Raw genomic sequence first — 15085 nt, forward strand, 5'->3', positions numbered from 1 at the left:
GTTCCTGGTTGGAAAACGGAGTTCGAGTGGTTGAGTTTTAAATATTGTGAAAATGAGGAGCAATAAAATTATAAATGAAACCAAAATTTTATTTTTATTTGCTTAAAAGTAATTTTGTGGAACAAAGGTACAAACAAAGGCATGCTGAATTACACTGAAGACAAACTAACACCCCCAGTGCCCACCCCAAATTCTAAAAATTAAATCACACTTTGCTTCTGAACAAATGGTCATTAGGCTTAGCAGTGTCTGCTTAAATGTGCACTTGTAAGTCTTGTTGCAGTGTGTATTTACAAAAGCAGTAATAAGTCATTTTCATCACAAAATATCCTCAAGTTTATCTAATAATACTTCTAGTCATTAAAACATCTCAAAACACAAAAACATAATTTAGAATCTTGAAGGAAAATGGGTTTAATTTTTATTGCATTAATTTTCAGGGCTGGTAAATTTTGATCAGGACAGGTAATTATTTTATGCAGCCAGCCCTGTGGTCTGGTAGACATTTCCAGTGAGTTTCCTACCCTGGATGTTAAATTGTTTTAAAAAGTACCTATGGAGCAATGATAGAATATGACTATGTACAAAAATCTTCAACCAATCAGCATCTTCTAAAACATTTACTTCTTTAGAGTATTTATTACTAATAATATTGAGGTGCAAATATGAAACAACATATGGCACATTAACAAGGGCATCTTTTAATTGATGGGAGAGATTTATACTACAAATTCATAAAATAATGTTATCGAACAAATTTTATATAACAAAAAGCTATGCAAACATCATTTTGAACATTTTTTGTTTTGTTTCAAAGAAACCAGTCTGTGTTATGGGCATAGTTACAATGTTAAATTTGTTTGACTTGAACAAAACAGATACTGCACACAAATAAGTATTATGCACATGGGACAGTGATAAATTTCATTCTAATTGTTTGGTTTAAAAAAAACCAAAAACAATCATAAAATAACTGGACGAACAATTGTGTTTTGCTTGTAGCAGAGTTTTATCTTCTAGAAAAAGTGGTTGAAAAAAAACCTGACAGAACTAATCATAATATTGAATTCAAGTTTTTTTTTTATCCTAAAAAAAACCAAACTTTTTTGTTGTTAGTCCATTCAAAGGCAGTACAAGATAAATGACACCTACCTGTGGACCATTTGGAAAAGAAGGTCGTGTCCCCATCTTTGGATTGTGAGGATTATGATATGGTGCTGGTCTTCTGGTATACATGGGATTTCTCATCATTGGGCCTGGACCTGCCCCTGGACCAGGTCCCATATTCATGGGACCAGGGTGTCTTTGAGACATTCCTGGAGGATACTGATTCCCATACTGACCCATTGGCATCTGTTGCTGAAAAGTCAAAATAAAGACATTTACTTTTTATTAAACACTATCATATCAAAAAAGGCATTATCATTTGACTTATATAAATCAAATATGCAAATCATATCTATCATCTTACACCATAGACTGCAAAAATCAAAAATTTTCAAAAAACTATTGCTGAAAAAAAAAAAATAGATTTACTAAGATGCATATATTAATATCAAAGTAAAAAAGTCAATATATCAGAAACCAACCTTTTTAATGATAAGATTTACTGAAATAATAATCAAGTGTGAATAATTTATCAACCCAGGTATCGCAGACTCCCAAGCACCAGATTGACAGTGAAAAAACACTCAGGTAATTAAGAAAAGCTGTTTAACTACCTACTATATAGGAAAACACAGGTAAAAAGACACGTCAGTTTGTAAGAGGAATCAATAAAGTGTCAACGAATGATTACAGCAATGCCAGAATTATAGATCTTATTAACACAGCATCAATATTCATACATTGTTAAATGTGTCTAAGTAGTCATCAAACAATGGCTGATCATCTTTCACTTCGGAACTAAATAAACTGACATTTCAAATACTCTTTTGGAACTACCCATGCAGAATTAAACTTATAAATGACACTTTTCTGCTAGAGCAAGTTACTTCTGAATTTAATACATGTAGCAGTGATTTTTTAATGTATAAAAAATTAAATTTTTCTTTCATTAGAAACTGACATGATGGATTTCTTAATAAATAAGGTATTCTCACTGACCCAAAATTTGCATCCATCAACTATGGTTATGACCTGAAAACAAATTCTATAAACAGACACACCTTTTAAAATTGTTAATTGGACTAAACATCTCCTCTAAATGTCCTTAAAGGTTACCATAAAATAAAAACAAAAAAACTGAAATTCTTACCCACATCAATCATAAAACTCCTACGACCAAAACATCCAACTGATGAACATATTTATCAAAACCAATTCCATGAAAAATCTAAGGTGGGATAGATACCAAAAACACTCGAAATGTCCAACAAACTGAAAATCTTTCCAGCAGCATTCATGCAAAACTATGAACAAAACCAGATCAATCCTATGAAAAATGTAATGTGGGATAAATACCAAAAACATCCTCAAAATGTCTTTAAAGGCTACCATGAAGAGAAACAAACTGTAAATGTTACCCTCAGCAGTCATGCAAAACTATGAACAAAACATCTAACTGACGAACGTATGAATCAAAACAATCTACCTATCACATAAAAAATATAAGGCTGCAAAGATACAATAAACCTCTCCAAAATTTCATTAAAGGTCCCTATGATTTGATAGTGAAAACTGACTGAATTTCACAGATGATAAACACACTCAAAATGTCCTTAAAGGTTACCATGAAATAAAAACAAAAAAAAACAAAAATCTTACACATAGAATTCATGCAAATCTATGAACAAAATATCTAACTGATGAACGTATTTATCAAAACAATCTTCCAATCCCGTAAAAAATTTAAGGTGGCAAAGATACAATAAACCTCCCAAAAATTTCCTTAAAGACCACTATGATTTGTAAGTGAAAACCAACCCGAATTTCAGAGATGATACAAATAGTACACAAAATGTGGGATAAAGACCAAAAACATCCTCAAAATGTCCTTAAAGGTTACTATGAAGAGAAACAAATTGAAAATGTTACCCTCAGCAGGGTACATAAAATGTAGGAAATGCAATCAGGTTTTTTTTCTTCAAATTCAAATGGTTACAGATATAAATTTATTTTAAAATTTAACTATGACATGATATTTTTCAACATAAAACATGCATTGGAGTTATAAAAGAGATTGGGTAGATATACCTGACAACATTCTCCAGATATATGTGGAAATAACCATATATTGGGAAACAATGCTTTCATTGCTGTTCTAGTTCTTGATAGTATTGGAAAACATATATTTACAACAAGGAGAGAAGACCAACAAGACCTCCTATTGTAAGCAGTGACATAGCTCCCATTGATACACCCCATGTGTTAGCAGTAACATAGTACTGACTGGTAACCACAAGTTTTCCAATGTAAATATGCATTCATAGCCAATGAGACAACTCTCCACTAGAGACCAAATGGTATAGGTTAGCAACCGCAGGTCACAGGCCTTCAAAAATTTGCAAAACCCATACCGTATAGCAAGCTTAAAAGGCCTCGAAATGACTAATGTAAAACAATTCAAACGAGAGAACAAATGGTCTGAATCATGTACAAAACAACAAACGAATAAAAATCAGGTTATACAGCAACAAATGACAACCACTGAATAACAGGTTCCTGACTTGGAAAAAGTATGATTATCCTTAACAGATTAACTGTTTCAATATATTACCTGCATGCCTGGACCATAGTTCATTTGGACATTCATTGGTTGGTTGTTATTCATCTGTGGATCATTCTGCATCATCATGGTGGCAGTTGCCGTTGCTGTGGCTGAGGCTGTGGCTGCTGCCGCTACTAAAGCTTGTGCCAGTGCTGGATTTCCTTGTTGAGGTGCTCCAGGGTAATCATTATTACTTGGTGTATTTGATCCTGGGGTATTTGGAGTAGGAGGGTAACTGAAATATAAGGAACAACCAAATATGTAGATTCTGAATAAAATATTCATATGCTATGTTTAAATTCATCTATTAATTATTTAAGAAGAACATGTTTTTAAAGCTTACTATGCTGTTATCTGCAAATTGATTACCAACATGATTTACTAAAATTATTTCAAGGAATTGCAAATTTTTTTTAAGTTAACAACTATCACAAATTGCTGAAAATTTAAAGACAATGAATTGCAGTTAATAATGTCCCGATTGGTTGGAGGCCAGAGTACTTGGAGAGAACAAATGACCTTTGACAGGGAAACTGGCTAGTGATCACTGTAGTTTTAACTACTTAGATCACTCCAATATTAAGCCCCAAACAGGTTTTTTGAAAAAGAACAATTATGGGATATAGCTGTTTGTTTTCAGCTGAAGTATCATTTTTAAAAGCTTCAATAAAGTACTCAGTGATTGGCATATGAATGTTTATGCAATTATCTCTTTTTGAGGAAGGAAATCTACACTACATTAGAAATGGGTTTCTCTCTGTAATATGCATACGTGAACGTTTGCATGTAAAACAATCCTTGAATTTTTCATAAAATGCAATAAAAAAAAAGGGGTGGGGGAGAGAATTTTAGAAATGGGTTTCTATCTACAATATGCCTTCATGAAAGTTTGCAAAATTTTGTAAAAAAAGAAAAAAGGGAAAGAGGAAAGTTGACAAGAGGCAATCCTAAAACCATGTTCAAGAAAACAGACAAAACAATGAAGAGCTCTTTTTGTAGCCTGTTAACATGGAAGTTATTGCTCTTTCTGTAATGCATTAAATTTGAAGTTTGGTTTCTAACACTTACCTTGGACGACGATATGGAATGTTGTTTGATAATGAAGTAGGGTTGTATGGTCCTTTCTGTAATGCATTAACTTGGAAGTTTGGTTGTTGCGTATAGTTTGTTGATGACATGGTAGTGGTATATCCCGGTGTTTGATGATTAAATGGCGCTGTTTGCGTAGTATTGGTCATTCCCCAGACGGTGGTTACTACAGATAAACCTGGTCCAGACTGGCCTTGATTTCCTGTACACCATGGACCATTCGGATCACTAAAATAAACAAAATATATTCTTTATATAATATCCTACAGTCACTATATAAATGATATGAACTGATTCCCTATTTGCTTAGTTTTATACTCCGATGATATATTTTTGGAATAAACTGAGAAAAAGTATACTTATTTACAATAGATATACGTATTTCAAATGAACTACAAGCAAACCCAGAAACATTAGTTCTTACATCAACTCAAGAGACATTTTTAAATCTGTTTCCAGAAATTCAAACATTTCAATACAGTTAAGAATGAACTTCTTCTTTATCAAAGCGTAAATGATATACCAATATGTTACAAATCAATATAAAACAGTTTCCCCTCTTAGTTATTCAATTGATGTCATAACTGAGGAGGTACCCTTTTAAATCTTTAATATAATTAGCGCTCTGTGTAAGGAAAACAACACATTTCCTCAAACTCTGCTGTATACACTAGACCAACAGAAAAGTTCAAGTCAGCAAACAAGCGCCAATGTTTTTACAAATTATACATCTGAACAATTATCAAAATTAAGTACATGTATGAGTACAAGCTAGGTTAGAATAGAATTCATTCTATCAAGGATGTTGTTTAAGGGAATGCAAAGTCCTGCATTTACATCACCGCTCAAATCAGAACAAGAAAAGGGTAAGTAGTTTGTTGTCAAAATTTATTTATGGACCGTAAAAACAGATCTTATAATTCTGTTAGTATTATCATACATTAAGGAGGTGACCATGTATGAATTGGGGCATGTCCCTCTGATAGAAATAATTTCCCATTTTGTCTTCGCTTTCAAATAATCCAGAGATATAGTAACGTAACTAAGTGGTCAATGGCGGCTTAGGTACGTGTAACTGATTGTTTGTTTGTTTCATTTGTTGGTGTTTAACAACACTTTCAGGGACCTTGGCCAGTTTTTACTGATGGAGAAAGCCAGACTTCCGGAGGAACCACTGACCTTCGGCAGGAAAATTGGCAATCCTCAATTAAGATGGATATTTTGACTCAAGCAGTGTTCAAACTGACAAGGCTAGTGATCACTGTTAGTAAAGTTGTAATTGAAGAACTTTTTCAATAACACATTACTATACAGATCTGTATACATGTATATAAAACTCTTCTAAAAATAAAGTCAACATTGAATCTATTACTTTCAAATGTAAGCATGTACAAGAAATTCATATATCATAATGTTTATATGAATGAAGTGTGGGCTATAAAAATTCCATCATGTAATTGTAAAAAGCTATACATAATGATCTACAAATTAAGTAGCAAAAACATGGAGTTATAACTTTGAAATAAGTATATCAAGTGACAGAAAAGAATGAATTGATGCCAATTTAGCATTTTCTTTTCCTTCAATCAAAAGAACGAAGTGTTCATACATCGTACTTTGATATATAAAATCATACTATTTGAGATTTAGAGTGTCGAAAAGAAAACCTCTAGCTTCTTCAACTATTTTTAGGGACTAATATAATGTTGTTACCTTTAGACAACAGAAACCAGGAAGTAATAAAAGTTTGAAGAAGAGCAAATGAAAAGTCACCTTTATAAAATCGTGTACCTATCAATGACATAGGATTTTGATTGTTTTTGAGTGACAGTTATGTACTGTGATACATTAAATCAGATGATCATGTCTATATGAACTAGTTATGAACTATTGTAGTGTTTCTTCACCTATTTAACATATTTAGAGGATGTTATTTACGTAATTTACATTTGTAGGAGACATTTTGTGAGGAAAAAAAACAACCATGATGCCATTTTATACACAATCTGATTACCACTGTCATATTCATAACTTAAAATTAATTTACAATATATCTGATGCATTAAGAATAATTACAATTCTAGAGCTTACAAAATAAATAAAAACCTCATTGTCCCTATTCACAAAATGTAAAAAGACTTTTCAAAGTATTCTAAATATACAGAATTGTGAATTAAAAAATAAAGCAAACATATACATTTCAAGTCCATTAAATCAATTAGGATTAAACTACTTAAGCTTTTCTGTATAAATCACACAAATATAGACTAAAAAAATTTCAGAGATTAAAAAAGATATTGCTTTTGCTAACTTGTGATTGAAATAGTTTTGGGGGAATTCTAGCTCCCCTACAATCTACTCTGACAATTAAAAAAAAATATTAACAGAAGAAATGTACAGTGTCAAAATATAATAACATATAACATACATATCAGGTTATATATAAATTATGAATAGGGTTGTTAGAATGAAATCAAGGTCTTATCAAGTTAATCTGCAGTTAATCCCTAGTTTATACATAGCCTTTTAAAATATGTAACCAAAAAAGTCTATTAAAGTAAATTCAATCTCACTTTAAAAAACAAAAAAGATTTTAAAATCACCTTGAGTTCTAACTATTTATATAAATTACATAATGATATATCAACAATAACAAATAAAGGATATTTACAGGAGAAATAACATGTCAAATCTTATGAATGTTAGAAAAATCTTCAATGAAACTGTCCCCACACATAATAAAATATGTCCATTTTACAGTGAATTTCCACAAAAATACCAATACTGCAACCTTACACGGCATTTACAAATTGGAATATTGTGAGGAAGAAATTTGTAGTCAATCCTTATAACAATAGTGTAGGCTAGTCTAATTGTTATAGGATGATCATTACAAAAATCAATGTATCAGCAATTCTTTAAATCATGAGCCTACACACATATAAAATATGTATTAAATATGTACATTATAGAAACATGTATCAAATGTCAATAGTAAGTAAAACATTGTCAGATATTTGACCTATAAAACTAAACTACCTATGTGTGTAAATACAATATAATGATATAGAAATTAGAGCACACCTTTCCGTCTGAATAGCTATCTGCAATTCCGTAGCCACCTGAGACTGCCATTCTGTGTTTGCCATCTTTTTCCTTTCTTCTTTCTATCAGTCCATTTTATACACAATGTTGATACACAATTATAAAGCTGATTGATTTAACCCACTATGTAATACTTTATCTAGAATATAATCTTAGTTCATCCTTGGCTAGTCACATGATCAGAACTAACTGCTCAATGCCTTGTTTTAGTACACAGAGGCTCTGAAGGGAAACATTCTATTTTTTCTCTCAATTTTTAGTAAAAAATGTCAAAAATGTTGAGCATTGTAAAATCCTGTTCAAAACCAAAAAATTATACACTCAATTCTAACTAATAAACACACATATAAAATCAATAATTATTTTCATAAACATGTCTGGTTTTTAAATGTCCTAAGGGGCATTCATGTTTTGATCATGTGACTACAACACAAACCACTTTTCTATTGTTAGAAGGTAACATTTCATGGGGCTAATCTACAAGTCTATTCACCTGCTGTTTTAGAAATAAACACATTATACTTATCAAATAATGACCTCTACACAACTAAACTTTTAAATCTAATCGATAAGTACCTACAATAAAAATATTTGGCTTTCTGACAGATTAACTTATATAATAATTAATTCAATCAAACATTAATTAATGATGATAAGATTTAAATCTTTATAAATCAGTAAAGTTTATTTTAAAACTGCATTAAAAAAGTTGATTTTACGACAAGTTAAATCATAATATTAGAAACTAAATTTTGTATTGGGGATTCCTTAGATTTTAAAACTTTACCTACTCAGGAAAAAATAATGATCTCATTTTACATTTCCTAATTTTCCCTATTAGTAAGAATTATACCTTTTGAATACATAAAATAAAATCCTTCTACTACCAAAAATAACTTTTACACAATCATTATGAACTGTCAAGTTTGTCTTATATGAATTATTAATGGTCAATATTGCTATATGTTTAAGCAGTCTGATCCCAAAGACCAACCTATATTCTTCACATGAAAATAAGACTCAGTTTTATGTTTATCAGTACATTAATTAGATCATATATAACAAGCAATAAAAACAATTAAGTAGTCAATATCCCATTTCAGAAAGTTCCACAGTTGAACTCTTAATTTATAATGTAATATAAGTAATTTCTGTTTCTTGAAATAAGCATGATACGTACCTGTACCTTTCAATGAACAGAAATAGAAGGAAGTAAACATCCCCTGTTAATTTTCATGAATATATCTATTTCATAAGTCTTTAAAGTATTTTTGCTTTCAACACTTTAATATACTTATAACCAATATCAATTATAAAGCTAAAGATATCTGAGTATATGGTGTTCAAATAACCTTATCTTTACAGGAAACCAGTGCTTTTTATCAATAATAAATCATTTAAGATGACTGATCATCTGATTTTGATCAACAACAGTCTTAATATCCAGTAGCAAATACTTCATGCATATTCTGGAAAGAATCAAGATTTTATACATCAGTAGCACAATGGCTGTCACTAAAGAAGACACCACCTCCCCTTCTTGAATAAGTTCATTGGGCTTATCTCCCAAGGGACTCACAGCACCATGATACCATTTTTTCTTCCATGTTATTATAATAACCAGGTAGATTTGATAATAGAATATATCATAAATGTGACACTATAATTTAGGGGAAACAGTCTTATTTTGAATCCCATGGAGCTATTAGAAAATTCTGGGGGAGAACAATGGAGAGGTTTATGTTTCTCAATCTTCATTTTTCCTGTGTAATGTTTTGTGACCTATTCGTTTTTTTCTTTCATTTGCCCAACATATGGTCTGTCCCTTTTTGACTTGTGATTTTTGATGGCCAAAATACCTTATTTCCCTGATTTTATTGAGAATCAAACTCAGGTTTTCAGAAATGGGTAACGTAATTGTCTGAAGAATTATCCAGAAGTAACAAGATATTACAATAAGTTGTGACCTTGTGTCTTCATAAACAAGTTATCAAAATGCATTTGAAAAAACGTGCATTTTGACCATGCACTGTTGTTATATTGTACGCAATATCTGATAATTAGGGTGTAGATAAAGAAATTTGTAAAGCAATTAAAGAAGATACTGAGTCATTGGTTAGAATGTAAACAGAATTAGATCAACAACCTCTCAAAATATCACAGGAAACTCTGCCTACCGAAATAGTATTTTTAAATTTTGTTGCATAAATAACATCCGTAATAAATGCACTCAAGGATTCATATTTGGTACACAATTTTAATTGGTCAAAATACAAACTATGAAGTAAAAACAAAAAGGTCAACAGGCTGGTATAGTTGGCACTAGTTTAGCAGTTAATATACTGTAAAATGACTGACTGTTTTTAATGTAGGAAACTTGTTGTTTTGGGGTAAATTATCAGCCTTTTTAAAGAAAAGTTCAGTTATTTTAGCTCCAATATGTGACGCTAGGTAAGCTCAATTTGAGATAGTAAAAGAACTGTTTTATGTATGCCAAGCTATAAAACAACATAGATATCTCCTTGCATCATGCAAGTGTTTAACCTACTTTTCAGGCATGTATGAAAAAGCTGACCTATTTATCATTCTTAAAGTTTTCAAATGATGGATCAAGCTTGAAAGATAGAAATTAAAATTCAAAAAGAAGATAAAATTGTATACAATTGTTTATATTTTTTGTTCTCATCTTTTCTTTTTTGGAGACTTTTTTCTTTTCCCAGTGATCTCATGTAAAAAAAAAACTTACAAATAACACATTAAACTCTCTGTAAGGACTTTCCACTGCAACTAAGGATTTAGAAAATGTATGTTTAAATAAAAAGTTAAGTAAGGTAGCTGCCGAAAAAAATAAGAATGACTTCATTGAACAAAAATCAAAGGTCAAGGACATGAAAGACAAGCAAGGCACAAATATTTCCATACATGTTTTGCAATAAAAATACATTTACTAGTCCAGACTAAGTAAATTGATGTATATCTCTTGTCTGGATGGTTATTTACAAGATCTAAGTAGCACTTGACTATACTATAACTGTTTATGTCCTTAATTATTACAACTCTACATTCACAGTTATGGAAACAGAGAGATTTCTTAACCATTCGGTAGATAAATATATGCTTTTTCATGAACGAAAACAAGTGCAAAGTGCATGTTTAAAGTATGTGTTTACATTGTAATTGTATCAGTTAAAATTCAATACTGATACCATTTAACCTCACTTAAGTAATGTTAAATCCCCTTCAAACAATATTTAGAAAAAGTGCCTTAATTGACTGTTCTTAAATTTACAATATATATATCTTAATGTAATTCAATTTACAAATTATAATAACCCATCAATATCTATGACTTATATCAACTTTTATCCTCTTTCTGAAAATTTCCCCCCTCCCCTCAACTGTAAAAAAAATACATGTATAAGAAAACTAATTATTTACTATAATTGGGAGACTATATATAATGCAATGAACTTAATGATTTCACCTTGATTTCTTAACTGCAACAGTGCGAGCCATGTAAATAAACAATAATAAAAAATGTCAGGCTCCTTGAATTTTGTTGAATTTCAACTGAAAGTTTGAAAATTTAACAGATTTGATATATAAAGCACATGTTAGGAAATTTGACAGGGACTTGAATTGTAAAGCACATATCCTTGAAAACCAAGTATTTTGTATTACATAGTTACTTCCGATAAGAGGCTCTTGTAATACTTCCCTTTACAATCATCAAATTCATTGGTGACAATTTCATGTTCTCGTAAAAACCCTGTGAACTTTAACTTACATTTCATATCCGGAAAATTTAAACATTTAATTTTATTCCTCTATTACGGATGTTAATCCTTACAGAAAATATATTTTAAAATTCAAATTTCCCTTGTTTCTTTGTTTTAAGTTATTGTATTTTTAGATTTTGATTCACTGGCAATTTTTTTTTTAGAATACTGAACCTTAGGGCAACAACCTAATTTGTAAACTTATATTTTACATTTTTTTCAAAATTGATACAAAAGTACCTATCTAAATATATTAACAAGATTGTCGTTGTTCCAACATAACTTATAGGTGACTTGCCCTGAGGCAATTTACATACATTTGTATACCTGAGTGTAAAAAATCAACAAAGTGACAACATTTATAACCAACTTTTACAAATTAAGTAACATAAAGATAATGTGTATGGTATGATGGCCTGAAAAATCATTCATCTGTTAAATATTGGTAATGTTATATGTCTAAATAAGGAGCATAGCAATGGAATTTATGTACATGTTTCTATCGTCTTCTCCATGCTTTCCTACCTAGCTACATACAGTAAACATTTAAAATCTTCTTCTAAATCTATTTCTTTGCCAAAACTTCATGTGTCTTGAAAATCATTATCTATAATCCATCTTGGTCATTTGTTACTTCTTAAGCCATTTCATCAATAGTTGCCACCAAGTTGTGCAAGTGTACACAAGGTATATAGACAGACTTATTAAACTATTGCTACTCCTTTTTTCACAAGCGTATGCTGACTTGAATGTAGAAAGTTTAAGGCATCTGACAAAAGTCCTTCTGTAGAATCCCCCCAAGGGTGACTGGGGAATAGAAGTATGGTCACCATTGGTCTTCCTCCGACCGGCAGTAAAACCCGTGCTAAAGTGGGGCGTCCGTTTGGTTGTGCGGGATGTACAAATTTGCAGCCACGTCCGGTCAGAATGGGGACGTTAAATCCGATGCCTCGTGTAAAGAGAGTGTCACGCTCTTTGCACGTTAAGAACCCTTGCAACAACTCTATGAGGGGTCCGTAGGTGACCTGTTGCAAGGCTAAATTTCTGTCCCTATCAAATATACCCTCATTTCCCGTGGCAGTCTAAATTTCTCTGACCTTAATCCCTTAATCTATTACAGAACCTACCTATTGTATTTATTGTGAACTTGTTCTCGTCCTGAATATGCATGAAATATTTGCCACTGGACGTTAAGCAACCAACAATCAATCAATCAATCTGTAGAATCTTCAAGTCTTTGCATCCTGTTTCTTGAAATTCAGATACATCTCCTCTTTATTGTTCATGACAAGGGAGCTTTGACTTAAGTACTTTACTACTTAGTAATACTACATAAAACATCATTTGTTGTGCAAATTTTTTTTCTATATGAATTTCTTTTGTATGTGCAAAAGAAAAAAACTTTTTGCACAAGTAAACTAGAGGCTCCAAGGTGCCTGCATCACTCACCGAATTCATTTAAAGCAGTTTTCTGTAGATTCATGGAGTGCTAACTTTGATTTAATTTTCTATTAGGCAATTAATGATGAAAAATAATCATTCAGACAGCAAAGACAGTTGCCAAATGAGAAATAAAAGCTCAAACTGTCCTAACGAATAAGATAAGCAAAAAAACTAACAAAAACAAAAAAGCAAATAAAAAAAGACAGCTGAATCTTAGCTTAAAATGAACATAAAAATGCTGAAATGGACAATGTGATTTTTGTAATAAGAGAATTGTCAACACCAATGACACAGTTTGAGCATCATTATTCCCCAATTACACCAGTAACCTATTAAGATGAAATTGACAGAAATATATCTATTTTGTTAATGTACTTCCCTTTCGCAGATGAAATACTTAGACAATTTGATTAAACAGTTTTGTCAGTATAATATGACTGTTATTAGGCGGAGAAAAGAACCGAAAATCAATAAATGAGAAAACACAAAATATCAGTGTTTTTATTGTAATCTTGGCATTGATTTTGTAACAGTTGAAGTATCTGATGTTACCATGAAAAAATTTCTAGCTGATGACAAATATTATCGGTGACAGACGTTTAACAAATAAAATTAAGTTGCATATTAATGAGAAAAATAATACTATAAATGTCTGACATTAATGATGCCTATTTCTACTGACAATATTGGTCAAATGTACAAGTAGATCCCTATTTTAGAAAAATTATTATACAAATCAGGATTGCCTGCCAATGAGGGCTCTTGCCTATACTAATGCCATTCTACTGCTTTACCATGAAAAGGGCAACTCAGGGAGGCACTTGCATAATTTTTGTTCAGAAGTCCCTTTTAAAAAATTTTGATGAGTCTTAGCATCGAAAGATTTCCAGTTTTGAAGATTTTATGATGTCCAAAAGAAAATGATAAGCCATGGGCTCCCTTACATGAATTGCAAGCATATTTGGGCAACTGGAAAATTATTTTTTCAAAATTAACCAATAATTTGTTATCTTGATAAATAAAGCCAAATATTTTGTCTTAATTAATGTCTTATTTGACAAAGATCGATTGATTTTTGGTGGTTAACGGCACTTTCCAAACAATGGCTATTTCGTAGTAGCCACTTTTTATTGGTGGAGAAAGCCAGAGTGCCTGGACTTGACAAAGATGTTCATAAGTTGACCACAATATTAACTGTTTCTATCATAGAAATATTTTCCATTAAATTACATCTTAAATCAAATCAATACTTTTCTTACATCTGTTACAGTCTTTTAAACTAATGTCAAACAACAAAAGAATCGCTCCTTTAAATCATCTACTTGATTTAGGCTAAAAATCAATTAATACCAATGTAAAAAATGTTTCTTAGAAAAAAACATCCCTGTCTTTAGTCACACAACTCAATCCAATAAACTTATAATTCATTCCCAGAATAAATAATGTAATGGCTCCTAAATAGTTAAATGTCAAAGATCAAAACGATCCCACTCATATGAATTTAGAAATAAAAGTTTCTACAAGTAATACCATACCATATATAAATAAATATCTATAAATACAATATATATATAATTTTCAGAACTTTTGAACCACACATTTTTGGCCTAAAAAAATTTGAAAGAAAAGTTTATAATAGTTATAATGGACCTTCCTACGCATTTTCATTCTTGTTTTATACAAATGACCCTAACTTTAGGAACAACTTTCCCACCAAATATGCTCAGCTAGGTTTTAAAATGTTTTTCACCCCTCATTTTCCACAACAAAAAAATATTTAGAAAAACAAGATTTATCAAGTAATGAAACAGAATAATTGGTGTTTCATACAGTGCAACATCTGTCACACTTTGTTTTATAGAGGTAATGAGGTTTCAAATCCCATTGAAATTTTTAGCTACTATAAATTCAGACGTTATTGTATTTTTTTTATTACTGCTACATGTAATAAGTACAAAAA

The 15085-nt window shown here is 31.0% G+C and overlaps 1 protein-coding gene across 8 annotated transcripts in view; it reads right to left on the reverse strand.

Annotated features, from left to right (window-relative positions):
* Nucleotides 1-15085, reverse strand: part of LOC127708371 (zinc finger MIZ domain-containing protein 1-like) — a 205192-nt gene that overhangs the window by 14913 nt on the left and 175194 nt on the right. For 7 of the 8 annotated variants that reach the window (XM_052213229.1, XM_052213231.1, XM_052213227.1 and 4 more), the window contains 3 exons: nt 4778-5026; nt 3719-3944; nt 1153-1359 (listed from right to left, as the gene is read on the reverse strand). In XM_052213229.1, coding sequence (XP_052069189.1) covers nt 1153-1359; nt 3719-3944; nt 4778-5026 — 682 coding nt within the window. Of the gene's footprint in view, nt 1-1152; nt 1360-3718; nt 3945-4777; nt 5027-7882; nt 8092-15085 lie in introns of those variants that run through there. The other variant, XM_052213234.1, reaches the window with a different exon arrangement.

This window comes from Mytilus californianus, unplaced genomic scaffold (assembly GCF_021869535.1).
Source record: "Mytilus californianus isolate M0D057914Y unplaced genomic scaffold, xbMytCali1.0.p SCAF_7, whole genome shotgun sequence".
NCBI classification, from domain to species: domain Eukaryota; kingdom Metazoa; phylum Mollusca; class Bivalvia; order Mytilida; family Mytilidae; genus Mytilus; species Mytilus californianus.